Source organism: Astatotilapia calliptera, unplaced genomic scaffold, assembly GCF_900246225.1.
Source record: "Astatotilapia calliptera unplaced genomic scaffold, fAstCal1.2 U_scaffold_9, whole genome shotgun sequence".
NCBI classification, from domain to species: Eukaryota; Metazoa; Chordata; class Actinopteri; order Cichliformes; family Cichlidae; genus Astatotilapia; species Astatotilapia calliptera.
In genome coordinates this window covers 607,111-634,541 of record NW_020535833.1, presented here as the reverse complement: position 1 = coordinate 634,541, position 27,431 = coordinate 607,111, and the positions used below count along the sequence as shown (strand labels likewise).

Genomic DNA, 27,431 nt, shown 5'->3' with positions numbered 1-27,431 from the left:
AAGTAATTTTAGGTCCTATCAAATTTAATTTCAGGGGTAATTCACCTAATAATATGTTTATGATGCCGTTTTCTCTTATTAAAATGTTTTTTGTTTCTTTATGATGTTAGAAAGAGAGGAGATCCTTTAATACGGTAATCTAAGGCATAGAAGTCTCTCCCAAATGCTGTTCAAACCTGCTGTTAGTGAGGGGCAGCCAGTCAGAAGAAATAAGTGCTAAAGCACAGGAACTAAAACCATTTGTTTCAGACAGAGGATGAACCATGGTGCTATACCAAGGCCCATCATGAAAAATGGAATGATTGTTTTAATCTGTGTGTTTGTGTTCAGACTTTAAACCAGATCCTGACATCATCTGCTCTTCAGTCCACCAGTCCAACCAGTGACATCCAGTTGCTGTTCTCCACTTGATGCCCCCAACACTTCAGACCAGAGTACAACATGACCAGATTTTAATATTTCTTTCTTACTAAATAAGAAAAAATATTTTCCTTCTTTATCTTAAAATTTAAAAGTGCATTTCCTTGTAAAATCAAATGTAGAATAAATATGTATGTTTTTAATGTCTGCAGTGACATTGAAATTGTTTTACTGTTTGACCCTGCTGTTGTTACTGTAGCAGGGATTTAATTTCTAAATAAGCTTTTGTCATCATGTGTGTTTGTCACGTGGTTCTGTGGTTTTCCCCAAGCTGTTGGGGAGAAAATTTCAGTAGTTATGTATTTGTTGTGTTCATTGATAAACTCCTCACATCAGTACTAAAAGCAAATAAAAATCATCAAAATGAGGGAATATTAATCAGTGTAAACAGGACAGAAAAACATAGAAGATGCCCGTATATTTGAGACTAAAAAGTTTTTTGTTTTTTTTTAATTTTTTTGTTATTTTTAAACTAATGTTATTTTAAAGTAATCATGGTGGTGAATAAACCTGATGCTGACAATAGAAAATCAATAGAAAATTTGTTCCTTAAGCTGGGAAACAAATTAAATCACACTCAGAGTTAAAAAAACAAAGAGCTAAAGTGTTTTAGTATCTGATAAACTACAAACTCATGAACATGTAACCTCCTGGACCTCAGAGCTGCTCTAGTTAAACTTCTCCATGAATCTTGAAATGAGCAGGAGTGTAATTTGAAGGTTGCTGTCATCTTCTGGTGAAACCTGGTGTTACAGCAGAGCGGCCGCTTTATTAATGTCAGTTTAAGCATGAAAACCATTTTTTAAAATCTGTTAAACAAGTGAAGAAAATTCATGGAAATTTAATGGAAATAAAAATAAATAAATAAAATAAAATACGAGAGCGCTGTAAACACAATAATGACGAAGACTGATATTGAGAGTGACCTTTGACTTTACACTGAGTACAAACAGAAATGCTCTTTGGTTTAATTTAACAGGCAAATCTCACGTAAAGAAGCCAAAACAAGAAAACTGACAAATATCCAGCAGTAACTGCTCCAGGATGTATTTTAGATTTAGTTGTGTGAATGTGACACAACTCCACACAAGTCCACAAAAAAGAGCAAAAACTCTGCTGTGGAGTAAATAAGAATATTATTTACTTAAGTTAAATTTGGCTCACTTTGACCCTTCACTTTTTGTCATTTGAAATTTGAAATAGTCGTATTGACCTACTGAGCAGCATCAAAGCACAACACATCCAGGTTTAACCCCCCCAGAACCAGCTCAGTCATCAGTGCAGTATATTTTAAAACATTTGTCCTTTTTATTTGAGCAGATTAGTCAGATGGTCTTAGATTTTACTCATGAGCTTGTTTTAAAGTACAAAAGCATTTCTGCAACGGACAATTGGGCATGAGGGTCATGAACTTCAAATCATATGCATCTGTGTTAAGTTTAGTTAGTTACTCTCTTTCATGAAGATACACAGTCAGGTTGATTATCAGCTTTTGCTGGTCAAACTTGTCTTCTACAGGTACGACCTCGTACATCTGATATCTGATGTAAAGCGGGTTTTGTGACTATTTTTCTATCATATATCAAGAAATGTTTGCCCAACATTTTTATAATGTCTAAAGATCAGGCGAGGACAACACTGGATGACTGTTTTAAGCCAGTTTCCTTCTGTGTAATTTGTGGTTTGTTGTGTTTGTTCTGGAACCGGATCAGCAGCATTTTATTGAGAGCACCAAAAAAAATGATTATATAAAATTGATGACAACACCCTTTTATGCTTCCCGTGTTTCTTATTTATTTATTTAAGTTCTGTTCACTTAATCTGTTGTTTTACTGTTATTATGTATATATTATGTTATGTTACTTAGTTTCTACAGCTAAAATGCTGTAGAAACTAAGTAACATAACATAAGTAACATAAATTTAAATCCCATTTTGATTTAAATGCTAAACACAATAAAACTGTTGAAATCACACAAACCGTTGCTGTTACTTTACTATTTAAGAAATGACAGAACATGTCAGTTCACATCCGGAGTTCATGAGAAACAAAGTCACCCCAAAGCTGCTGAACTGCATTCCATTAACACACAGACACATTTACTGTCAGTACATTTGTGGCACATTGAATTCTTCCTCAGCCAACTCTGAGATTATGAAACACAAAAGCAAACATGAGACAAAAGTTGGAAATGAATCAATAAATGACGGCCCTGTTTGTGAGGGCAGCATCAAAGTGACGTCTGACCTAATGTTCATTGTCACTGATTTTGATCTTGAATGTGAAAAGGTGCATGGGAAACATTCGTGAAGACGACCTGCGATTCAAGACTAAAATAAACAAACAAAACCTTAATTTTCTCAAAACAAAATGGTGAAAAAAGTGTTTTTAAATCATTTCTATTTTTAAACATATGATCTTATAAAAAAAGCCAAACAAATAGAAAAATCCAGAGATAGATGATATCATCGAATACACAATTTGTCATATAATGAACTGAATTACCTTTATTCAAATGCTATGTTGTAAACTATAGTAGAAAATTAGTGCGTAAAGAAATCAGCTATAAAATCAGCCTCCCAGAGAGGCTGATTTTCTGAAGTAAAAAAGTACGTTAGTAAAACTGGCTAAAGTAAAGCTGGACACTGTTTGCATACAGTAACAATGATGATGTAAGATGCTGCATTTCTATATAAAGTAACAAGTTCAGGTGGAGGTGAAGTAGAGAAAAAGGTAACAATGTTGTACCAAAAAGTCCAACTTAACGGCAGTGTCGGAGGTCCACGGAGAAAACCAGAGGAGGCACAGCTTCCCAAAGTGTTTCCACCGGAGTGATAATGGTTACAGAAAATACATAAATACATTAAATAACTATCTAAAAAGTAATGCTGAAATGACAGGGGTGCTGAATATCATTTCCCTGCTGAAAGTATATCCCACAATGGCACGTTGTTGCTCTTGGGCAAGAAACCAATTTTTTGGTGATTACACTGTCCTTTAATTATTATTGTTTTCATTTATTGACTTGTTATGTGACACCAACATCTCAGCGTTTAGCAAAATGAGGAGTAGATGAAGGTTCGACCTTTGACCTGTGGGTGGAGCAAACCCTAAATCGGCACATGACACAGTGAAAGCTACTGCTGAGACTAATATCATTTGTATGCATGTTCAAATTGAAATAAGTACATTTTTTAAAAAATGAGCTTGTTTAAAAATATCTGAAGACATATTTTTAGTTGTTTAAAGTCGTTTTAGTTCGTAATCTGAGCACTCTGGGTGAGTGACTCTATGCTGGTGGCATTTATGCAAATATAAATCTCTTCAAAAAGCCAATCTGTGTCTCACACAGCAGTGTGAGTGAATGTAGTCATTCAACTTCCTGTGGAGAGGGGAGGGACTGCTCTCATAAGGTGAGGCGGAAACAAAGGATTAAAAACAAACAGGAGGACAAAAACACGGTGAGTGTTACTGTGCATTTATGTGTTTTTTAGAATAATCAGAAAATTAGTTCCTGACTGGAAAACATGACATGAATGTTTCGCAAGTTAGAACAAAAACTGTGAATGTTGTTTTGGTTAGTTTTGGTGCTCAAGTTTGTGACTTAATCCAGAAAGAAGCATGATGGATAACATCAAATCTTTGCTTCATGGTCACATCTTCCTGTCAGCAGTCTTTCTGTGGTTTTTAAGAGAGAACAAGGATCTGTTCATTCATTAGGTGGCGGGTCGAATAGGTTTATTATGTGTGTGTGTGTGTTTGTATTTAGGTGTCATATGTGTGTTGTATTTCCTGTTCTGCAAGTCACAGGTTTCTATAAATATGTTTGTCAGGATTTTCAACCTGCACTCACAGTTGTTGTTGTTCTGCCAGACTGCCTAAAGATGAAAAGCTTAGCTGAGGAAAGAGCAGAGTTTCCAGACATCAGCAGTATGTCCATGAACAGCGACAATTCTCGAGATTATCCTCCAGTCTTCAGTCATGATCCTGGATCCTCAGGCACAAAGTAAGAGACTGTTTCTGTTTTACTTATACAACACCACTTTTTGTCTTTTGCACAACCCACTCTCAATGTTGCACTTTTCTGTTTAACTGTCTTGAGTCTGTATCATTCACCTCTGTCTGGTGTTGCCCTGTGTTTTGCAGTCCTGTGTTGATTTTCTGTTATGTGTAGCACCATGGGTCTTGTAGGAACACTGTCTTGTTTCACTGTGTACTGTAACACATGGTTGAAATTACAATTAAGCAACTTGACTAGATTTTATTATTATTATTATTATTATTATTATTATTATTATTATTATTATTATTATTATTATTATTTTAGGCTTTATTGACATTTTAGCTCTTCTCCAGTCATTTTGATCAAAGCACTTGAAAAACTCACACAGTTATATTTTTAGCTGTGTTGCTGTCTCTCTGTAATATGTGCTTAATCTCTTTACATTTTTCCCCATGAAGTTTTGTAGTTTTATTTTCATTTGTAATATAGCTGCTCTTCTACTTTATGTATGATTTTGATTTGGTTAGATGCTACACCTTACAAAGGAACATGCTCATAGCTAGACCTTTAATTAAGAGACTCAATTAACTAGCTTTGTGTGACTCATTATCCTTTTTACCAGTGTTTGAATTAGTGAATGCAGATGAATGAAAAATAACTTGGATATGTAACATAAAAACCTAAACAAAACTGAAAATGTTAACTATAGATTCAAGAGTCGTGTTAAAAGGATGACCATGGTTCCAGTGGCTTTGAGAACATCCAGGGCTTCAGCTTCATGAGTCTGACAGAGGGATAAGCTGCTTAATGGCCACCAAGTAGAAGAACAATCTGGGCTTCATTCTATATTTGTGTTTCCAGACATCAGCAGCTCAAACACAGAGCAGAGTTTACAGGATCCATGTCCATGAACAGTGACAATTCTCGAGATTATCCTCCAGTCTTCAGTCATGAACCTGGACCCTCATTCACAAAGTAAGTGACTGATTCTGTTGTAAATTGAGCAAATATGATTTTGTTTTTTGCAGTCTTTAATATTATTTAAGAAGAATTTCAGTCTCCAGATGTGCAAAGCTGGTAGAGACATACCCTAAAAGACTGGCAGCTGCAATTGCAGCAAAAGGTGGTTCTACAAAGTATTGACTCAGGGGGCTGAATAATTACACACACCCCACTTTGTAAATTTTGTAAAAAAACATTTGTAAAAAATGTTTGGAATCATGTATGATTTTCGTTCCACTTCTCACATGTACACCACTTTGTGTTGGTCTTTCACGTGGAATTCCAATAACATTGATTCATGTTTGTGGCTGTAATGTGACAAAATGTGGGAAAGTTCAAGGGGGCCAAATACTTTTTCAAGCCACTGTATTCAGCCAGAGCAAAGCAATAGAATCAACAAACAATAGTCACAAAAACAAATCACTTGAATCTGCCTATGGTCTCATCTTTGAAAGGAGAGACATTGGAGGAGAGAAATGGGCATGCTTTGGCCATGAAACACCTGTCTCTGTGTAAATGTAACTCAATAGGAAAAGACCCGAGTTCTTGAAAGCTGTATTCCAATCAGAAACAATGAAATCCCAATCATCTAAATTACGCTTAGTCATCCTAATCAAGCAGCTAAAGGTTTTTCTCGCTAAGACAAGTTCTGGGCTGTGTGCCCGGTGCTACAAAGAATCCAGCAGAGCAGCGCACACACGCACCAACCCCATCTGTCTTGACTTAATTACTTTTGTCGAACAACCTCTCACAAAGCAGCTGGTTTGCTGTCTCTCTGTATGTGTTTGACCTTTTAATTTTCTCTTTCATTTTTAAAATAACTGCTCTTTTAACAGTATACTTATCCATGATGATTAGTTAGATGATGCCAACTAAACACCTTTCACGTCAACATGCGCGTAGCTAACCCTGTGTTAAAATAGCGAGTTAATTAACTACCTTTGTGTGACTTATTATCCCGATTCCCGTTGCCAGGATTAGTTAATCCAGATGAAAGGAAAATGACTTTGATATGTAACAGAAAGAAATAAACAAAAAACAAACTCAAAAATATTAACTAAGGATTCAAAAGTGGCTTAAAAAGGATGACCATGGTGCCAGCTTCCCCTACAGAAAGTACAGTGGTTTTGAGAACATCCAGGGCTTCAGCCTCATGAGTCTGACACTGACAGAGCACCAGCTTAATGGCCAACAACAGGAACATAGAAGTAGAAGAACAATGTGTGTTTCATTCTGTGTTTGTGCTTCCAGACATCAGCGGCACAAACACAGAGCAGAGTTTCCAGACATCAGCCGTATGTCCATGAACAGCGACAATTCTCGAGATTATCCTCCAGTCTTCAGTCATGATCCTGGATCCTCAGGCACAAAGTAAGAGACTGTTTCTGTTTTACTTATACAACACCACTTTTTGTCTTTTGCACAACCCACTCTCAATGTTGCACTTTTCTGTTTCACTGTCTTGAGTCTGTATCATTCACCTCTGTCTGGTGTTGCCCTGTGTTTTGCAGTCCTGTGTTGATTTTCTGTTATGTGTAGCACCATGGGTCTTGTAGGAACACTGTCTTGTTTCACTGTGTACTGTAACACATGGTTGAAATTACAATTAAGCAACTTGACTAGATTTTATTATTATTATTATTATTATTATTATTATTTTTATTATTATTATTATTATTATTATTATTATTATTATTATTATTATTATTTTAGGCTTTATTGACATTTTAGCTCTTCTCCAGTCATTTTGATCAAAGCACTTGAAAAACTCACACAGTTATATTTTTAGCTGTGTTGCTGTCTCTCTGTAATATGTGCTTAATCTCTTTACATTTTTCCCCATGAAGTTTTGTAGTTTTATTTTCATTTGTAATATAGCTGATCTTCTACTTTATGTATGATTTTGATTTGGTTAGATGCTACACCTTACAAAGGAACATGCTCATAGCTAGACCTTTAATTAAGAGACTCAATTAACTAGCTTTGTGTGACTCATTATCTTTTTACCAGTGTTTGAATTAGTGAATGTAGGTGAATGAAAAATAACTTGGATATGTAACATAAAAACCTAAACAAAACTGAAAATGTTAACTATAGATTCAAGAGTCGTGTTAAAAGGATGACCATGGTTCCAGTGGCTTTGAGAACATCCAGGGCTTCAGCTTCATGAGTCTGACAGAGGGATAAGCTGCTTAATGGCCACCAAGTAGAAGAACAATCTGGGCTTCATTCTATATTTGTGTTTCCAGACATCAGCAGCTCAAACACAGAGCAGAGTTTACAGGATCCATGTCCATGAACAGTGACAATTCTCGAGATTATCCTCCAGTCTTCAGTCATGATCCTGGATCCTCAGGCACAAAGTAAGAGGTTCCTTTTGTTGTAAACTGAACTGAAGATGATTTTGCTTTTTGCAGTCTTGGGTATTAATTCAAATGGGTTCGTGGGGTGGGGTCACTGGAATTTTCTCAACCACTTTAGCGACAGGTTTTATTTAAAATTAAATATCAAGGTGTGAAATGACTGCTTTTGGAGGAATTCATTGGAAATTCATCTGGAAAAGTCTGGAAAGTCTCATATATGAGCAACAATTGTGTGTTTCTTTCAGTTTGTATGATTTTTTAACATATTTATATTGTTTATCCATTAAGTTTTGTAGTTTTATCTTTAACCTCCTAGGACCTGGCATCCACATATGTGGACATCACATTTTGAGTTATTTAGATTCTTTGTTTTTACATTCAGCGGGTCCCAATCAGCACAAATATCACAGAGAAATTTAAAATGCATGCTGTGGAAGAGCTTGGGTCTTAGGATGTTACCTACTGCTCTCCTATCAGTGCATTCAACCATGATCTTAATTGGTTAGATGCTCCCAACCACACACCTGTAATGTGTAGTGATGTGCGATACCACTGATTTCCTTTCCGATCCGATACCAAGTACTTTTCAGGGTGGTATCGACGATACTGATCCGATACCGATACTTTATACAAAAAAACGTATTTTATTTATTGTATCTCAAATTATAGCGTCATAATGATTACAGGACATCAGATTACTTGTTCATCATATAGAAATAAAAAAAACTGAAGTTGTGCGCTATTTGAACACGTTGCCTGCCTGCAGCACTAAAGAACTCCGTGAGAGACGCGATTCGTCTCAACATACGCGCCTCATATTCTGTGATATGATTTACTCTGAGGTGTTTGACAAGGTTAGTGATGTTGCCACAACCAAACATGCCAACCCTCCCGATTTTTCCGGGAGAATCCCGGAGCCACCATTCTCCCGAATTTCCACCTGGACAACAAAATTGAAAAACCATATTGCAGAATTCATAGCGCGGCCGATCCAATTCCAGTTTCCAACAATGGTGGCAGCTGCTTAGTTTTAATATCACTCTTATTTCTCTTTCTGGGTCGCAAAAAAACCCAACTTTTAACATGTTTTCAGGTGAGAATGTAGCTGTGTAAACTTCAAATATCTGAGCCGATCGACACATCGTCTTCAAACCCCCGCAGGCTTTCACTACTCGGGTTAAACATGATATATAAGTCACTTTGATAATTTAAAAATGTTAATTGTTTGGCCTTTTCAGTGTTTTGTTTGTTCGTGAGTAAATCGGTTTGGCTTTTAAATGTTTAAATTAAATTTAACTTTATTAATCCCTCGGGTGGGTTCCTCCGGGGTTTTCACACAGCTGAATAAACGTCAAACAGAAAACTAATTAAAGAAAGTGTGAGACGGTCGAGAGTTTACGCCAGCGCCCGGTTATGTTTTAGAGAGCAAGGAGCAGACAGCTGAGTTTCACTCCACCGAGGGAACTCATGACGTCCTACGCGGCTTTCTTTAGACCGCGAAGGGCGGGTCCTCAGGTGGAAGCAGCCTCTGAATTTGGACACCCCGCTGTTTCCAGGCCGGCCAATAATAACGGTGACATTTAACGTATTTTATCCGATAAATAAACACTGTAAAATGTGCCCTTTTGATTGTCTCCCTAATTCTGAGGTCTCAAGGTTGGGAAAGTATGGCCACAACATCTCACTCTTGGAGCACTTTTTTGCCACATGTATCGCAAACCACGTCTCAGCTGTTTGTGGAGGTAAAATACGTCCGCACAATTAGGCTCAGCCATTGTTGTGAGTGCGCACGCCAAGGCGCTGCGAGACATTTATACAGCCGTATTTCGCACATGACTATGAAAGGTGGAAGAGGAAGTAGTTCCTTTGAATGTAGACAATCCGAATGTTATAGTTTCTTTCCACTGTGTTGCTGTTAATGATAAACTACAAATTAACCCTCAATTATTAAAAATATTGATATTTTAATGTGAGAATCGATCCTAGAACATAAATGACTGGTATCGGAGGAATCGATATTTCAGGATCGATCCGCACATCACTAGTAATGTGAACACATTCGTAGCAAGACTGCCAATTCCTTGGTTACAATTATTTAAGGATAAAAATTATTTCCAGGATCCAGCGCTATATCCATGAACAGTCACAAGTCCAGAGATTATCGTCCAGTCTTCAGTCATGAACCTGGACCCTCAGTCACACAGTAGGAGACTGATTCTGTTGTAAAGTGAGCTGATGATGATTTTCTTTCTTGCAGGCTTTGATATTGTTTCAAAGGGGTTTTGTCAGAGTGGAGTCACTAAATGATATTTAACCAACTCCAGAGTAGGTTATTTTTTAGATTAGAAATCAAAATGAATTAAATGACTGCTATTGGAAGTGTAAAGTCTGTGGAGAGCATAAGGCACCATTCTTCAAAGCTCTGGGTAAATTCTGTCTTCCAAAAACAGGGAATTATTTGGGTGAACTTTTTTTTAACATGCCAGCTTTTTTCTAGTCTTTTTGAGAAAGGCTTTGATAATCTTTTTTGTTTTGTCTTTTTGTTTTTCCCCAAGCAGGCTCTTTTTAAAATCGATTTAAAATGACGAACCTAGGCCATAAACATGAAGTAATATGGGGTGGCTATAGCTGAGGTGGCAGAGCAGGTCAGCCACTAATCAGAAGGTCGGTGGTTTGATCCCAGGCTGTCTCCTGCATGCCAAATATCTTTGGGCAAGATACTAACCCCATGTTTGCCTACTGGTGGTGGTCAGAGGGCCCGGTGGCACCAGTGTCCGGCAGCCTCGCCTCTGTCAGTGCGCCCCAGGGCAGCTGTGGCTACAATAGCTTGCCATTGTGTGGGTGAATAACTGAATGTAGTGTAAAGTGCTTTGGGGTCCTTAGGGACTGAGTAAAGCATTATACAAATTCAGGCCATTTACCATTTCAATAGACTGTTTGTCCAAAACTGAGCTGATAGTCAGTTGTCAGCAGAAAGAACTTTTTTTATGAAGTCTAACTATCTTTGCCTATGTGTTAATGCATTCCAAGCAAATGTTTCTGGGTCATTCACAATTTATTAGCTATAGACATGAGCACTGACATGTCCTATTTCATTACGTGTTTCTGTCTTTGAAACAAAGTTTCCAGAAGGTATGTAAACTCGGGTATATTCTGAATTTATTTTGGTATTCACAGAGATGTGGCACTGGTTGGGGAGCCACTGTCCTGCTGTCCTTTGTGTCAGAATGTCTTGAAGGATTCATCAAGAAAGTCCTCCTGTCCCCAATGTGGAGAAAGATCCAGAACCAGACCTGGTCTGCAGACAACCAGTAAGAGCAGCTGTTGAAAAAGAAAGACTTAACACCTTTCTGCTGATGGACTGATTTTTTATTTTTTTTTGGAAAAACTGCACTTCTTATTATGCTATTGACACATTAACCAGTTTTCTTGCTCTCTAGTTTTATGGGTTTTTGGTTTTAATTTCTGTCAACAGATGCTCATCTGCAGAAAATTTCAGATGCCCTAAAGCTCAGTCTGAGAACAAGATATGAACATGTGACTGAGGAAACTAATAAAACAGGATGTGGAGCCCTCCTCAGAATGATTTACACTGAGCTCTACATCACTGAGGGACAGAATAAAGAATTTTGCTTCCAACATGAGGTGAGGCAGGTGGAGAGCGCTTCCAAGAAGAATATCCTCTTTGAAACACCAATCAGCTGCCAGGACATCTTTAAAGCCTTGCCTGACCAACAGAGACCCATCAGAGTGGTTCTGACATATGGTGTTGCTGGCATTGGAAAAACCTTCTTGGTGCAGAAGTTCACTCTGGACTGGGCAGAGGGCTTAGAAAACCAACACATCAGTGCGGTGGTTGTGCTTTCATTCAGAGAGCTGAACTTGGTCAGAGATGAGCAGTACAGTCTCCTGGAGCTGATCCATGATTTCTATCCAACATTACAGAGCATCACAGCAGAGAAGCTCACTATGTGTAATCTTTTGTTCATCTTTGATGGCCTGGATGAAAGCAGACTTTTGTTGGATTTCACAAAAAGGAAGCTTTTGTCTGATGTTACACAGAAGTCAACCATCAGTGAGCTGCTGACAAATCTCATCGAGGGGAATCTGCTTCCCTCTGCTCTCATCTGGATAACTTCCCGACCCGCAGCAGCCAGTCAGATTCCTCCTAAATGTGTTGACAGGATGACAGAAGTGCGAGGCTTCACTGACTCTCAGAAGGAGGAGTACTTCAGGAGAAGATTCAGAGATGAAGCATTCTCCAGCAGAATTATCTCCCACTTGAAAACATCCAGGAGCCTTTACATTATGTGTGGGATCCCAGTCTTCTGCTGGATCACTGCTACAATTCTGGAGCACATGTTGACTACAGAGGAGAGAGCAGAGCTGCCCAAGACCCTGACTGACATGTACTCACACTTCCTGCTGGTTCAGATAAAGAAGAAAAAGCACAAATACTCTGAAGGGCATGGGACAGGTGTACAGAAGCTTACCAATGCTGACAGGGAAGCTCTTCTGAAGTTGGGGCAGCTAGCATTTGAACATCTGGAGAAAGAAAATATCGTTTTCTACCAAGAAGACTTGGAGCAGTGTGGTCTGGACGTCACAGAGGTCTTGGTGTACTCAGGAATTTGTACAGAGATCTTCAAAGAAGAATCTGTGATCTTCCAGAAACCAGTTTACTGCTTTGTTCATCTGAGCATTCAGGAGTTTCTGGCTGCAGTCTACATGTTCCACTGTTACACCAACAGGAATACAGAGGTGCTGCAGGACTTCCTTAGCAAAGACATCTCATCTCTGGAAGATCTTTTGAGCAATGCCATGGAGAAATCTTTCCTAAGTGACAGCGGCTACCTGGAACTGTTTGTTCGCTTCCTTCATGGCCTCACTCTGAAGTCCAACCAGAGACTCTTAGGTGGTCTGCTGGGTCAGACAAAGAGCAGTCCACAAATCGTCCAGAGAGTCATCAACAACCTGAAGGAGATTAAAACTTATGATAAGTGTCCTGACAGAAGCCTCAACATCTTCCACTGTCTAATGGAGATGAATGACCTTTCGGTACATCGGGAGATCCAAGACTTCCTGAAGTCAGAGAACAAATCTGTGAAGAAACTCTCTGGAATTCAGTGCTCAGCTCTGGCATATATGCTGCAGATGTCAGAGGAGGTTTTGGATGTACTGGATCTGATGAAATACAACACATCACAGGAGGGACGACAGAGACTTGTTGCAGCTGTGAGTAACTGCAGAAAGGCTCGGTGAGTCCAGATGTGATTAATAATATAAATTAGAGTAGATTTATAGTTTAGTTCTTTAAATGATTCTTACTATAACATTCTCATGATTCTTTTTACACTGTTCCTGTTATTTATTTTATTTATTTATTTATTAGAAACATTAAATGTCAGTTTAAGAGTGTCTTTTAAAGCTACTTAAATCCCATAAAAAACTATTTTTTACTCAATAATTTTCTGGTTAGTTAATTTTTTGCATGTCTATAGCTTCAGTTGAAGCAGCCATTGTGGCCACATGTGAAAAGGATGGGATAACACTGAATGTTGTCATAGTGATTTGATTTCAGCAGTGCAAATACAAAAGTCAGTGACAACTATTGCTGCGGAAACACTAGCTGGTAGTCAGGCTGTACACGTGGTATTATATTTGTAACAAATAAACAAAAATATTCTTCCATTGCTCACAAACAGTTTACAATCATCCACAAACAGTATACATTGGACTATTTACATTTGGCACATAAGAACTGGGTAGGTCCTAATCAACTGTAACTTCCAATAATGTCAGGATAAAAGAAGCGTCTTAAGAGCTGCGTCTGTCATAAAATAAAACAGGTAATAAGACCAGCTGCCTATTTAGACTACGAGTGAAATGGCAGCTTACAAATGGACAGCAGACACAGACAAATAGGCACACACAGATACAAACATCCATTCCCACCCACATGCTCTCATATTGTCATATGTCTGAATGTTCTGCACACTGCCAAACACGGTAAGAAAACTGTTTGACTCCACAGCTAGTTAAAGCCCCGTTAGTCCACAGTGCCGATTGTGACTACTCCCCCTGTGCACAATTACGATGTATTAAAGGAACAGAACGTAAAAACGAAATAAGGAAAGAAAATACAACTTAACTGTAAATGTTACACTAAACAAAATTGTAAAGTAAAAACTGAAATTCCCCATTATCTTACACTTTATCCTCATCCAAAATAATTCAAATCAAATTAGTAACAAATATACACTCTGTGAAATCTGAGTAAAGTCATAGATATATAGACCTTTTATCTTATGCAAAAACATTATCTATTTAATAAATCTTGACAACATCACTACGAGCGGCCATAAACCACTGATCATATGCAAAAGAGACTAACACGTAATAGTCGACGAATGCATCTGCACATCCAAATCACACGACAGATGGAAGACAATGTAGCAGCATGATGCAGCCTTGCCGAGTCTCCATTCAAATTGTGCCAAAAGTGCAAACTTCAAACTATTTACCAGGTTTTAGGTTGTGAAGTAAAACCAGACTTATGATAAATAATTTATGCCATGCTTATTCCTGAAAACTGTCCCTCTTTTCTCTCCTTGGCTTGCATATTAAATCTACAGAAAGATTAAAAATCGGTGGGTCTGACAGAGACTGGGAATAAATAATGTTTCATGTCAAACATTCAGATCAATTGAAACACTGATGTCAAGACAAAGTGTCCAGTTGTTTTTCATTAAGTGTATGAAGTAAATATAATGTGTTTTCTTCATAATAACATATTTTCTAACACATATGTCAACACAGACTTCACGATGTTTGGCTCTCAGAGAATCACTGTAAAACTGTGACCTCAGCTCTGATATGCAACAACTCCAATCTGAGAGCTCTGCAGCTGAGTTCAATCAAGCTGCGGGATCCAGCAGAGGCACTGTTTGCTAGTCTGGGGCATCCAAACTGCAGACTGGAGACACTCAGGCCAGTTAACTGAATCTGTTGTTATTTCTGAAGGTCTTTTGAACTGTGAAGTTATGTCCTTATAACTCAGCTGCTGTGTTGTTAGACAGATGATGCAGAGGCACCGATCCAACTTTATTTTTTTTATTTATTTTGTGGTTCCAATAGTATACCTTAACTTTATTCATCCAGGACCTCTATTTTAGTGGGTGATTGTGGGAACTGTTTAAATGAACAAGATATATTTTAATTGATTCCTTCAAATCCAGCACGTATAATATTGGGAAATCATACACACAATTACAGGAATCTAAAAATCTTCAGCCCAGTATTGTACCAGTAACCATGACTATGGAACGCCAGGACTGCCATAATGAATTAATTAAATACACCATTAAATAATTAATTAAATGTGTCAATAATTAATTAAAATTGGAATTAATTAATTAAATAAATAGTTATGACACATGTAATTAATTAATTATTGACACATTTAATTAATTATTTATGTATTTCACATTTTAATTAATTATTGACACATTTAATTAATTATTGACACATTTAATTAATTATTTAATGATATATTTATTTATTTCATTTTGGCAGTCCTGGCGCCTGGCTCTCGTCATGAAATAATTTTATCTGTCAGCCTCACCCATCAAACTCAGGGGGCGGGGTTAACGCTGCCCATGCAGCTTCTCTAACATTTGATTGGTTGCCGTGCAAAGTAAGTCAAAACAGGTCGATCCTAGATAATCGATTGCTTGTGTAGACTTGGGGCAGCCAGTTATCCCAGAATGCAGATCAAATCACAGGCAGCAATGGTGGTGGTGTAGTTTTAAAATACCCCGTTTTTCTGTCACCAGCTACACTTTTAACAGTGTTTTAGCCGCGAATGTCGCGCCGTATGTCTGGTCAGGTTGTCAACATAGAACATGCTTGCAAAAGTGCTCAGATGTTTTCAGAGATTTCACTAGCTCTGCTAACAGTTAGCATGCAGAGTGCACCGAGGGGGTTACGTTAACCGGTTTGTTTACATATTCCACTCTCCATGTTCCACATGTTGCATTCGCAGATTCTCATTTTCACCGAATGATCGTCTCTTTCCGCCTGGTCTTGTGTCTCTGTGCTTCTGTAACATAAAGAATGAGCTGACATTTTTCTCACGAAACCAGCGATCAGCTCAGCAGACCCTCAGTTTACCTGCATGCATCCTCCTCCTCATCTGTCAGCTGTTTAACACCTGCTGCTAATTCAAGAAACACGCCTAGTTACCTGGTGATAGTCACAGTTTAACTGCACAAGATAAGTAAATATAGTATTTTCCCCGAGCGCAGAGCTGCTGGAGCTTGTTTCCTTACAGAGCACTTTATAGGCGAGCCAGCTTTATCAGCGGCTGATGTCCAATCACCAGCACACAGCTTTCAAACCTCAGCTGAGTTTTAGCTCTCAGTGGTTAAACGCTGGACTTCATTCACTCAGGTTCTGTCTGTCGGGTCACGTTTACTTCGCTGTTTTATTTACAACTGAGCAAATCGGTTTGGCTGAGGTTAAAGTTACGTTTCATAACTGCATAGTTTCACAGACGTTTAATGGTTCACTGGCACATGTGTTAGACTGAACTATCATCTAAATATCATCTGTTTTTTAATAGTTATTCAACTGTATTCTAAGCACCAGCTGTCTGTTAGAATGTGATTTTTTTTCTCTCTCTGTTGGCAGAGGTATAAAAATGCGCAGGAAAATCTGATGTGCATGGCGAACTTCACCGACGATATTTAGGGAGGAATAAACACACATCAAACATAAATGAACCATTTGTCTGTCTCCATAATTGAGAGAATTTTCTCTTCTTATGTCAACACTCTCTCTCTCTTTTTTTTCTTTTTTTTTGCTTTTTCGGTCATGTTATGTTTACCTGTCAAAGGCTTGTTACAAACTATGAAACACATTGTGCAGACTTCTGGATGTTAGAAGAAAACGAATACTGCTCATGAATGAGACTAAAGGCAGGAAGGTGTCCTTTAAAACTAAACATGTTAATAGGACCTCCCTGTTTATATCATAAGTTTAAGATATAGCACGTGTATTTCAGTAATAGCCTGCTGAGGCCACTATACGTGCTGGCCTCATATCAAATGTGAAGGCAGACTGAGTCTATGTTTGACGTTTGTTTATATCTAATCTTCCTTTTCAAACATTTAAACAGCAGCGAGTCTGCAGCTGAGGGAATACAAATTCAAATTGTCGGAACAGGTTTGCTCGTTTCTTGGATTCATTTGGTGATTTATTAAATGTATAACTGTTATTCTAATCTGCTGCTGAGTCTCTTACACTTTTCTTTATGCTGTATATTTTCACGTCTCTGGAATAGTTGGCAGTTAGATAGTCAGCTGGGAAACTTTGTGTTAACTCATGGAGCTGAGGATATCGTGGATATGCTGACCTCGCTGCGTGGTGTACAGAGCGAAGTCAGCATGATTAATATTCACAATAAAAATATTAGCCGAACATCATGAAGTCTGTATGTGTTTCATAGTGTCGAACAACCTTTGTACAGTTAAAGCCAGCAGTTACTACATGACGGAAACACCAACGTTATCTCTTTTATGCGTTTATACACAGGTCACGCTGATTACTGAACAAAAACCCAAAGATCAGATGTTAAACAGATTTATTTGCTCTCTCTCCTCCTTAAACATGTTTTTAATGTTAGTTATAATTCAGAATTGGCGACTGAAACACGTAGGACACATAAGAACATCAGGAAATAAAACACCGATAAATATAACCTCAGTAAAAGAAGTCAGCGGGGGTTACTACAGCTGTGTACCGGGGCCTGCGCTTTGTCGGTGGGATTGCTTGCGAGGCGAGCGGGTCTATCCCACGCTTTGCCGTGAGACTGGGACGACATCTCCGAAATCATCGAAACACTTTTGCAAAGAGGCTGTATCTTGACAAACCGACCAGACACATGAAGATTAAACCACTACATTCTAAAAAGATATTAAAACGGTATTTGGTGACACACAAACAGGGTTTTTCAAAGCTCAGTTCTGTTAGCTTCCACATGCCGGTTGTTGTGTGCTAGAAACAATGGCCACCAGGCCAAAGCAATGGTTTTGACTCGATCAGCGTTAACCCCGCCCCCTGAGTTTGATGGGTGAGGCTGACAGATAAAATTATTTCATGATGAGAGCCAGGCGTCAGGACTGCCAAAATGAAATAAATAAATATATCATTAAATAATTAATTAAATGTGTCAATAATTAATTAAATGTGTCAATAATTAATTAAAATGTGAAATACATAAATAATTAATTAAATATGTCAATAATTAATTAATTAAATGTGTCAATAATTAATTAAAACGTGAAATACATAAATAATTAATTAAATGTGTCAATAATTAATTAATTACATATATCATAACTATTTATTTAATTAATTAATTCCAATTTTAATTAATTATTGCCACATTTAATTAATTATTTAATGGTGTATTTAATTAATTCATTATGGCAGTCCTGGCGTTCCATATTCGGGGCATGTTCAAGTCTTGTTTATATCTTCACAGAGTGAATATTCATAAAGCTTGTTGCAGTGTTAACTAAGACAAATTACTATATTTGGTTACAAAGTGTGCTGTGCAAGCGTGGTTATATGATGTGAGTGCAGCCCGCCTAGGTTGTTGTGGTTATCTTGTCCACCCAGGTGGCTTCTTCACTGAGTGCAGTCTGTTCTTCTCAAGGCTGCTTGTTTCCTTTATGGAGGTCATGCACATATTCATATGCATGGTTTACATAGGGAGCAAACAAAAGCATTCTAGCTTTTTAAATGGCAACCTACAACACATTAACCCTAACAACAATACAGTGGAACCCCGACTTACGAATACCCCGTTTCACGAAAAATTCAAGTTATGAAGGCGTTGGACGGCAATATTTCTGCCCGTGTTACTGCAAAATGCCAGAGTAACGAAATCCGCTGGCTCTGATTGGCTGAGCCTACAATGCCTTCCGAATCATGTGACAACCCCTTGGCTTCTGTTCTTGTGCTTCGCTGTTCCACTTGAACGACGTATTGTTGTTCTAGTTAGCAATTAGCCTATAGCCTATCATTCAGCATCGCATCACTCAAAACACGCAATGGGTGCTTCGACTTACGAAAATTTTTGACTTACGAAAGACCCTCGGGAACTAATTAATTTTGGGGTTCCACTGAACTGGTTCCGCATTATGTCCACTGTACATAGACTAAATACACACAGGAGGTAATTAAGGGAAGTGGAAACACACGGGGACACAACTGACACAAATGAACGTCATGACACCACAGAGAAGGTGAAACTAAAACAATGCACACTGAACAAAAGACCTAAACAAAACAAAACAGGAAACACAGAGAGATGCAGACATGACACAGGCTTGACACACAAACAGCAAATACATAACATGACTCAGAAGACCAGAACAGACTTACACCAGGGGACATGACGAGACTCATAATTAAGGAGACATGAAAGGACTTAAACTAGACTACAACTTAAGGCAATAAATAACAATATTAAGACTTAGCTTTATCTCATAAACTCAACTAAACCCTTAAATTTAAGAAAAGCACACTACTTGAACAAAATATAAACATAAGAAACCAATACAAAAAACACAAAAGACTGGGTTTGCCGAGTACCAACTTTGTGTGTGTGTGGGGTTTTGTTTTGGGGTTTTTGTTTTTTTTTTGCATGTTTGCACTTGACAATATTCTGTACAGTTTGCAATAGTCTGCATCTCAATTAGCTGTTTACTTGGTTTCTCAAAAGATAAAGGTAATTTAATAAAATAACACTCTGTAATTCACATGATTGTTATTCAGATTTGAGAACGTCACTTTGTCAGAGAACAACTGTGCTGCTCTGCTCAGTGCTCTGAAGTCCAACCCCCCCTATCTGAAACGTCTGGATCTAATAGGATGCAACCTGGAGGGCTCAGGAATGAAACAGCTGTATGATTACCTGGAGAGTCCACACTGCAAACTACAGTTTAAAAGGTCAGTTCACTTGACTTGGATTATGAAGGAAAAATATTTCTTTGGTTTTTGTTTATCAGTGTGTCTGCAGAAAAAACAATCACACATACAAAGAGAATAAGGATGCGTGTAGAAGGCTGACTTTGTGATGATCCACAGTAACAAAAGTAAAAGTTACTCCTCTTTTTAGAGAAAAAAGCTTTAAATGTGCAGTTTATATGGTAACATTGAACTGCACATTTAAAGGTCTCGTGTCCTAAAAGTTTCTGAATTGTTAGTTTCACATGTCCACAGAATCTATATTTCTGGACTTCTGTCCAAAACAACACAAGATCTTTTTTTAACCATGTCTGCATACCTTAGAAACTCCTTTCAGTGTCTGTGGATTCAAGTCAAATTGGAATGGGAACTACACCCACCTCTTTCTGTGGAAAACAGTAAACAGGAGCAGAGCAGCTCTTTAAGTACAGTGTGTATAGCTTTTTGATAGAGATTTGACACTGCATGGCTTCTAACTGCAAATACGGCAAATTTAAATAAATATTTTATAGCCATTATGTTCTCAGAAACAGAAAATTCCTTCTTGAAAACAGATGAACTGTGAATTTGTCTGTATCAAAACTAAATATGACAGGAAATGTTACTTCTGTCCCATTCACAATAGCAAGCTGCTCACTTCTTACTGGACCTACATCTTAACAGGTTACACCAAGAAGCACTGGCTGATCAGTAATAGTAACAACAATGAGTTGATTGCAAACATTTGGGGCGACCATGGCTCAGAAGGTCGCCGGTTCGATCCCCGGGCCCTCTGTCCTGGTCGTTGTGTTCTTGGGCAAGACACTTTACCCTACCGCCTACTGGTGTTGGCCAGAGGAGCCGATGGCGGGACATGGCAGCCTCGCTTCTGTCAGTCTGCCCCAGGGCAGCTGTGACTACAACTGTAGTTTGCCTCACATTCACACACTGGCAAGTGTGTGAATGTGAGAGTGAATGAATAGTGGCATTGTAAAGCGCTTTGGGTGCCTTGAAAAGTGCTATATAAATCCAATCCATTATTATTATTAAATCCTGGATGCACTTATACTCAGTTTTAATGTTGTTTGATTAGTATGACTTTTTGTCATATGATGTAACAATTAATGTTCTCCTGTTCTTGGTCCTGTCTCATTGTGTTCCTGCAGAGTGACCTCAATTTAAATGCTGTATTGTGGTGAGTATTATTTAGATACTGTAGTGGGATTAATTTATGTATTTCACTGTCAATTCCAAGAGTATTAAAGATAATTTTAAGATGAATCATTGTTATATATATATATATATTTACCATATATATATATATATATATATATATATATATATATATATATATATATATATATATATATCCATCCATCCATCCATTCGCTTCCGCTTATCCTTTTTTTCAGGGTCGCGGGGGGTGCTGGAGCCTCTCCCAGCTGTCATAGGGCGAGAGGCGGGGTACACCCTGGACAGGTCGCCAGTCTGTCGCAGGGTCATGAATCACAAAAATGTTTGATGTCTGTTTATTTTCAGAGTTAAGAAGCAAATGTGTCATTCCTCTCTGTGGTGAAAATGAAATGACTGTTTTCCTAATAAATGATGTGAAGCATATGTATCAGTCTTTTAATCTTAATCCGATCAAGTCATGCAGTGATTCCTGCAGAGTGACCCTGAAAGAAATCAGTGGTCAAAGTGTGACTCTACTCAGACAGTGTGGCCTTAACTCCAATGTCAAGCTTCAGTTCATGGATAAGGTCTTTGGAAACTGCTGAACTTCTCTTCAGTGAATGGAGTACAGGACTGAGGTAAAACACCTCAGAGTGTGCTGAGGTAATTTCCACTTCAGCACTGCTGTATGCCTTTACTTGATGGATGACTCGTATAACTCTAGTTAGTGTGTCGTTAATAGACTGTTGACTTTCCTACACTCTAAAACATTCAGCTCACCCAGCTAAACAAGATTTTGTCTTCAGTTTTGATTTATTTCCAAGAACAATCTGATACAGGTTTCATTGCACTCGTTTCACACCCAAGGACCAACTGAGTTTCATACCTCCAGATACTCTTCTGAGTTGAAGGATACTTTTCAGGTACAATAGCTTCCATCTAGCTAGTCTTCAAATTAAAAAGCAGACTTTCATTGTGCAGGTCCTTGTTTATTATTCTACGATGAGACATTTTAATAATTTCACTGCTGTAATTTCACTGTTGAACATTGTCTTGCTTGGGGTGATTCATTACTGATACAGCAGTGTTTTTTGTGTTATGTGTGTTATGTTGCACTTCAGAGAAGGGTTTGTCACCACATACTGGATTAAATGGGATTCCTGTTTTGTAATTTTGCAGTATATGGAACATACATATATTTGTTAAAGGAGTACAGTCCATCTGGAAGGTATTCAGAACACTCAACTGGTTCTGCATTATGTCATGGTACTGTCTTATTCCAAGATGAATTAAATTCATTTTCATCTCTACACACAATGCACTATAGTGACAAAGTCAGAAAAATATTTGTAATTGTTTCAAATGTATCAATTTTTTAAATATGAATATATACTAAAATATATTAACAGCCAAAGAGTTCAGTCTTTTTTTCATCAAATCAGTGAATGTTGTTTCTAATGGTCCACAAGTCCTTCAGCTGTCTTTTGTCAAACTGTAAACAGGCTATCATGTGTCTTTTACTGAGGAGGGGGTCCCATCTGACCACTCTATGATACAGACCATGTTGGTGGAGAGCTTCAGAAATGGTTCCAATTCTGTCTATTAACTCTATATACAATTCCTTGGACTTCAAGGCTTGGTTTGTTTTCTGGCATGCACTATCAAGTATGGGACCTTATCAAATCACAATAAATCATAATACCTAATCACTCATAAATCATGTCCAGTCAAATGTATTTTCCACAGGTGGATTCTTATCAAGTTGTGTGAAGATCTGACAGATGATCAATAAAACAGGAAGCAGCTAGCTCAGTTTTGAGTGTCACAGAAAGGGCTGCACATACTCCCCTGTCACATACTGTATGTTTCGGTTGATGAAAAATGCATTTGTCACAAAGGTCAGTCTGTAGACCAACAGATATACATATAATTAGAGAATAGCAAGATAAATACATGCACAGAAAATCTATTAAATGTCTGTGTATCATCTCCTTAACCTGCATTTTATGGTTATCTCTGTGTTGCAGCGTCACTGTGGAATGGTGAACTTCGGTTAAAGCCTACGTTAAATCTTAGAGGCAACAGACAATTAAATATTAAAAAGAACATATTTACAGTGGGGCAAAAAAGTATTTAGTCAGCCACCGATTGTGCAAGTTCCCCCACCTAAAATGATGACAGAGGTCAGTAATTTGCACCAGAGGTACACTTCAACTGTGAGAGACATAATGTGAAAAATAAATCCATGAATTCACATGGTAGGATTTGTAAAGAATTTATTCGTAAATCAGGGTGGAAAATAAGTATTTGGTCAATAACAAAAATACAACTCAATACTTTGTAACATAACCTTTGTTGGCAATAACAGAGGTCAAACGTTTACTATAGGTCTTTACCAGGTTTGCACACACAGTAGCTGGTATTTTGGCCCATTCCTCCATGCAGATCTTCTCGAGAGCAGTGATGTTTTGGGGCTGTCGCCGAGCAACACGGACTTTCAACTCCCGCCACAGATTTTCTATGGGGTTGAGGTCTGGAGACTGGCTAGGCCACTCCAGGACTTTCAAATGCTTCTTACGGAGCCACTCCTTTGTTGCCCGGGCGGTGTGTTTTGGATCATTGTCATGTTGGAAGACCCAGCCTCGTTTCATCTTCAAAGTTCTCACTGATGGAAGGAGGTTTTGGCTCAAAATCTCACGATACATGGCCCCATTCATTCTGTCCTTAACACGGATCAGTCGTCCTGTCCCCTTGGCAGAAAAACAGCCCCATAGCATGATGTTTCCACCCCCATGCTTCACAGTAGGTATGGTGTTCTTGGGATGCAACTCAGTATTCTTCTTCCTCCAAACACGACGAGTTGAGTTTATACCAAAAAGTTCTACTTTGGTTTCATCTGACCACATGACATTCTCCCAATCCTCTGCTGTATCATCCATGTGCTCTCTGGCAAACTTCAGACGGGCCTGGACATGCACTGGCTTCAGCAGCGGAACACGTCTGGCACTGCGGGATTTGATTCCCTGCTGTTGTAGTGTGTTACTGATGGTGACCTTTGTTACTTTGGTCCCAGCTCTCTGCAGGTCATTCACCAGGTCCCCCCGTGTGGTTCTGGGATCTTTGCTCACCGTTCTCATGATCATTTTGACCCCACGGGATGAGATCTTGCGTGGAGCCCCAGATCGTGGGAGATTATCAGTGGTCTTGTATGTCTTCCATTTTCTGATGATTGCTCCCACAGTTGATTTTTTCACACCAAGCTGCTTGCCTATTGTAGATTCACTCTTCCCAGTCTGGTGCAGGTCTACAATACTTTTCCTGGTGTCCTTCAAAAGCTCTTTGGTCTTGGCCATGGCGGAGTTTGGAGTCTGACTGTTTGAGGCTGTGGACAGGTGTCTTTTATACAGATGATGAGTTCAAACAGGTGCCATTCATACAGGTAATGAGTGGGGGACAGAAAAGCTTCTTACAGAAGACGTTACAGGTCTGTGAGAGCTAGAGATTTTCCTTGTTTGAGGTGACCAAATACTTATTTTCCACCCTGATTTACGAAAAAATTCTTTACAAATCCTACCATGTGGATTCATGGATTTTTTTTTCACATTCTGTCTCTCACAGTTGAAGTGTACCTCTGGTGCAAATTACTGACCTCTGTCATCATTTTAAGTGGGGGAACTTGCACAATCGGTGGCTGACTAAATACTTTTTTGCCCGACTGTATGTGCTTAAACTCAAATTTGTAAATTCAAAACACAGATTCCTCTGTCCTCTCAAATTTCAGGCCTATTTCAAAGCTTCCCTTTCTATTTAAAATTTTGGAAACTATTGTATTTGTTCAGCTGCAATCTTTTGTAAATGGACACAATGTTCTTAAGAGGTTTCAGTCTGGTTTTAAAGCTCTTCACAGCCCTGAAACTGCACTTTTAAAAGTTCTTAACAATCTTTATTAGCCACTGACTCAGGAGACTCAGCGGTGCTTTTGCTTTTGGATCTGACAGCTGCCTTTGATATTGTTGATCACAGCATCTTGATCTCATGACTGGAGCATTGCGGCATCAAGCTCATTCCATTAGAGTGGTACAAGTCATACCTATCTGACAGGACTTCCTCTGTGAGCTTTGGAGATCTAGTTGTGGTGTCCCCCAGGGATACTGGGGCCAAATTTATTCTCTATTTATATGCTGTCTCTAGGTCAAATTTTTAGCAAATATAACATTTGTTGCCAGTGACACTCAGATCTATCTTTAACTGAAGAGAAGCTCCAGCACCTCTCATGTTAACCTGCAAAGTCCTGAGCCTTTTATTAAATTGCATGCCAAAAATTTGGGGGTTATATTTGACAGCAATTTCACCTTGGAAAAACAGATTGGCTCAGTTGTACAGTGTTTTTTTTTTAACTGAGGCTTTTATCAGGAGATGACCAGGGGAAGGACATTGCAGGTCACAATGTCCTTCCCAGAGGTGGATGTGATGAAATGTATGCCTCCTTTGTGCTGGCTTAATACAGTAAGTCCAATGTTTTATTGTCTCTGGTGGGGCATGACACATACAGGGTGAAGGTGGGCAGTGTGGAGTCCAGAGATGCATGATTTTAGTCCCCTGATATTAGAAAAAGGGTTCTCAGAGATTGCAATTGCAGTCTGCTGTTAGCTCGTCCATATTATTAGGGAGCAATCACACATTTCCCATGATTACAGAAGGGAGAGATGGTGTGTTTTGTCTCCCTTTTGGGTGACGACGCTCCTTCCCGGCACGACACCTCGTCTATTTCTCCTGATCTCGCTAGGGATGTCGGGTCTTTGAATTGAATGGGTGTCTTTGAATTAAATTTACCAAATAAAGTTATAATAAAGTTCCATTTAATTGTCTGGGTAACCGCAAATTATGACAAACCAGTACTTTTGATTTCTGTACCTTAGTAGCCACAATGGGCTTGCAATTGGCTTTAACACACACACATAAATATATGCAAGTATGGTTATAGGCATATATATATTTGTGTTACAGTTAACATTTTCTATCATAACAGACGCATTGCAGTGTGATTATAGGTATATTTTACAATAGTTTTATTAAATGAATCTTAAAAAGAATACCAATGCACCACTATCTTTGTCCAAATTGCCTACGGGTGATCGTGGCTCAAGAGTTGGCAGTTTGTCTTGTAATCGGAAGGTTGCCGGTTCGAGCCACGGCTCCGACAGTCTCGGTCGTTGTGTCCTTGGGCAAGACACTTCACCCGTTGCCTACTGGTGGTGGTCAGAGGGCCCGGTGGCGCCAGTGTCCGGCAGCCTCGCCTCTGTCAGTGCGCCCCAGGGCAGCTGTGGCTACAATGCAGCTTGCCATCACCTGTGTGTGAATGTGTGAGTGAATGGGTGGATGACTGGATGTGTAAAGTGCTTTGGGGTCCCTAGGGACTAATAAAGCACTGTACAAATACAGGCCATTTACCATTTAATGAAGAAATCTTCAGAAGAAGGGGACAGGCTTTACTTGCTGCCAAGACTGATCACATTCACATTAAAGAACTGTGACATTGAGACATCAAAGTAAGACTGTTTCAGCTGCAAGACCAGCCAACATCTGTCATTTACTGATTCCTTGGGACTGAAGTAAACAAAACAAAACATAATTACATATTGCATATGTCCTGTGTTTTACTCCAAGAGTTCACTTATTTGTTTCATCTCATTTCTCTTTTAATCCGTTAATCTGTTTTACCCTTATCATACAGCATTTTAGCATCACATTCTATTTTGCCTGGTCTAAAGGTTAAATGCACTGTAAGAGGCTTTAAATCAAACAGAAACAGTTGTTCTGTGACACACACACACACACACACACACACACACACACACGACCTTTATGTAAATACAAGTTTTAAATAACAGCAATCCCAAAATAAATATTGAAAACTTTCCAAATGACAAAGTGCTCAGTGAGAGCTTCACTCTTTCACTCTCCCTCTCATTTCATTTTTTTTCTTAAGTTGCTGATTTAAAAAAAAAAACAAAAACATTACTAACATATTAGAAACCCCCTGAATAGTCGTGTAACAGATCAAAGACACAACTATTAGTCATCTCTGACACACAACCAGAAAACATGTCTTGACTGGAATGCAGTTCAGCAGGTTTTGCTTTAGTCAGAAAAACGTCAGCTAAAGATTCTACAACACATTTTAACACAAATGTATACTTAGACTCTATCTAGAGCCACAAAGCTACACAGACATAATGTCAATATAGCGAGATATATAGCTATTTATTTTCAGTTGGATTTTATTTTATTTTATTTAATAAAACAATAGTAAAACACTATGGATGGAGGTCTGAGGACTGTGATTGAAAATAAATTGAGTTCAACTGACTGGTGTGTAGGTTGTGGAGCAGGGAAATTATTTTACTGCTATTGTTAAATAATCATCATCATTACTAGTGCATTAATAATATAAT

General features: G+C 38.4%; 1 protein-coding gene across 1 annotated transcript; it reads left to right on the top strand.

Annotated features, from left to right (window-relative positions):
• The first annotated feature begins 3,817 nt into the window (after window positions 1–3,817).
• LOC113018471 (NLR family CARD domain-containing protein 3-like) lies at window positions 3,818–20,999 on the top strand. The gene is made up of 10 exons (XM_026161536.1): window positions 3,818–3,881; window positions 4,294–4,426; window positions 5,285–5,398; window positions 6,677–6,796; window positions 7,675–7,788; window positions 10,966–11,099; window positions 11,264–13,046; window positions 14,608–14,778; window positions 19,633–19,806; window positions 20,970–20,999. Exons 2-10 carry the CDS (start codon window positions 4,305–4,307, stop codon window positions 20,983–20,985), a joined length of 2,748 nt encoding a protein of 915 aa, XP_026017321.1. The 5' UTR covers window positions 3,818–3,881; window positions 4,294–4,304; the 3' UTR covers window positions 20,986–20,999.
• Window positions 21,000–27,431: the final 6,432 nt, after the last annotated feature.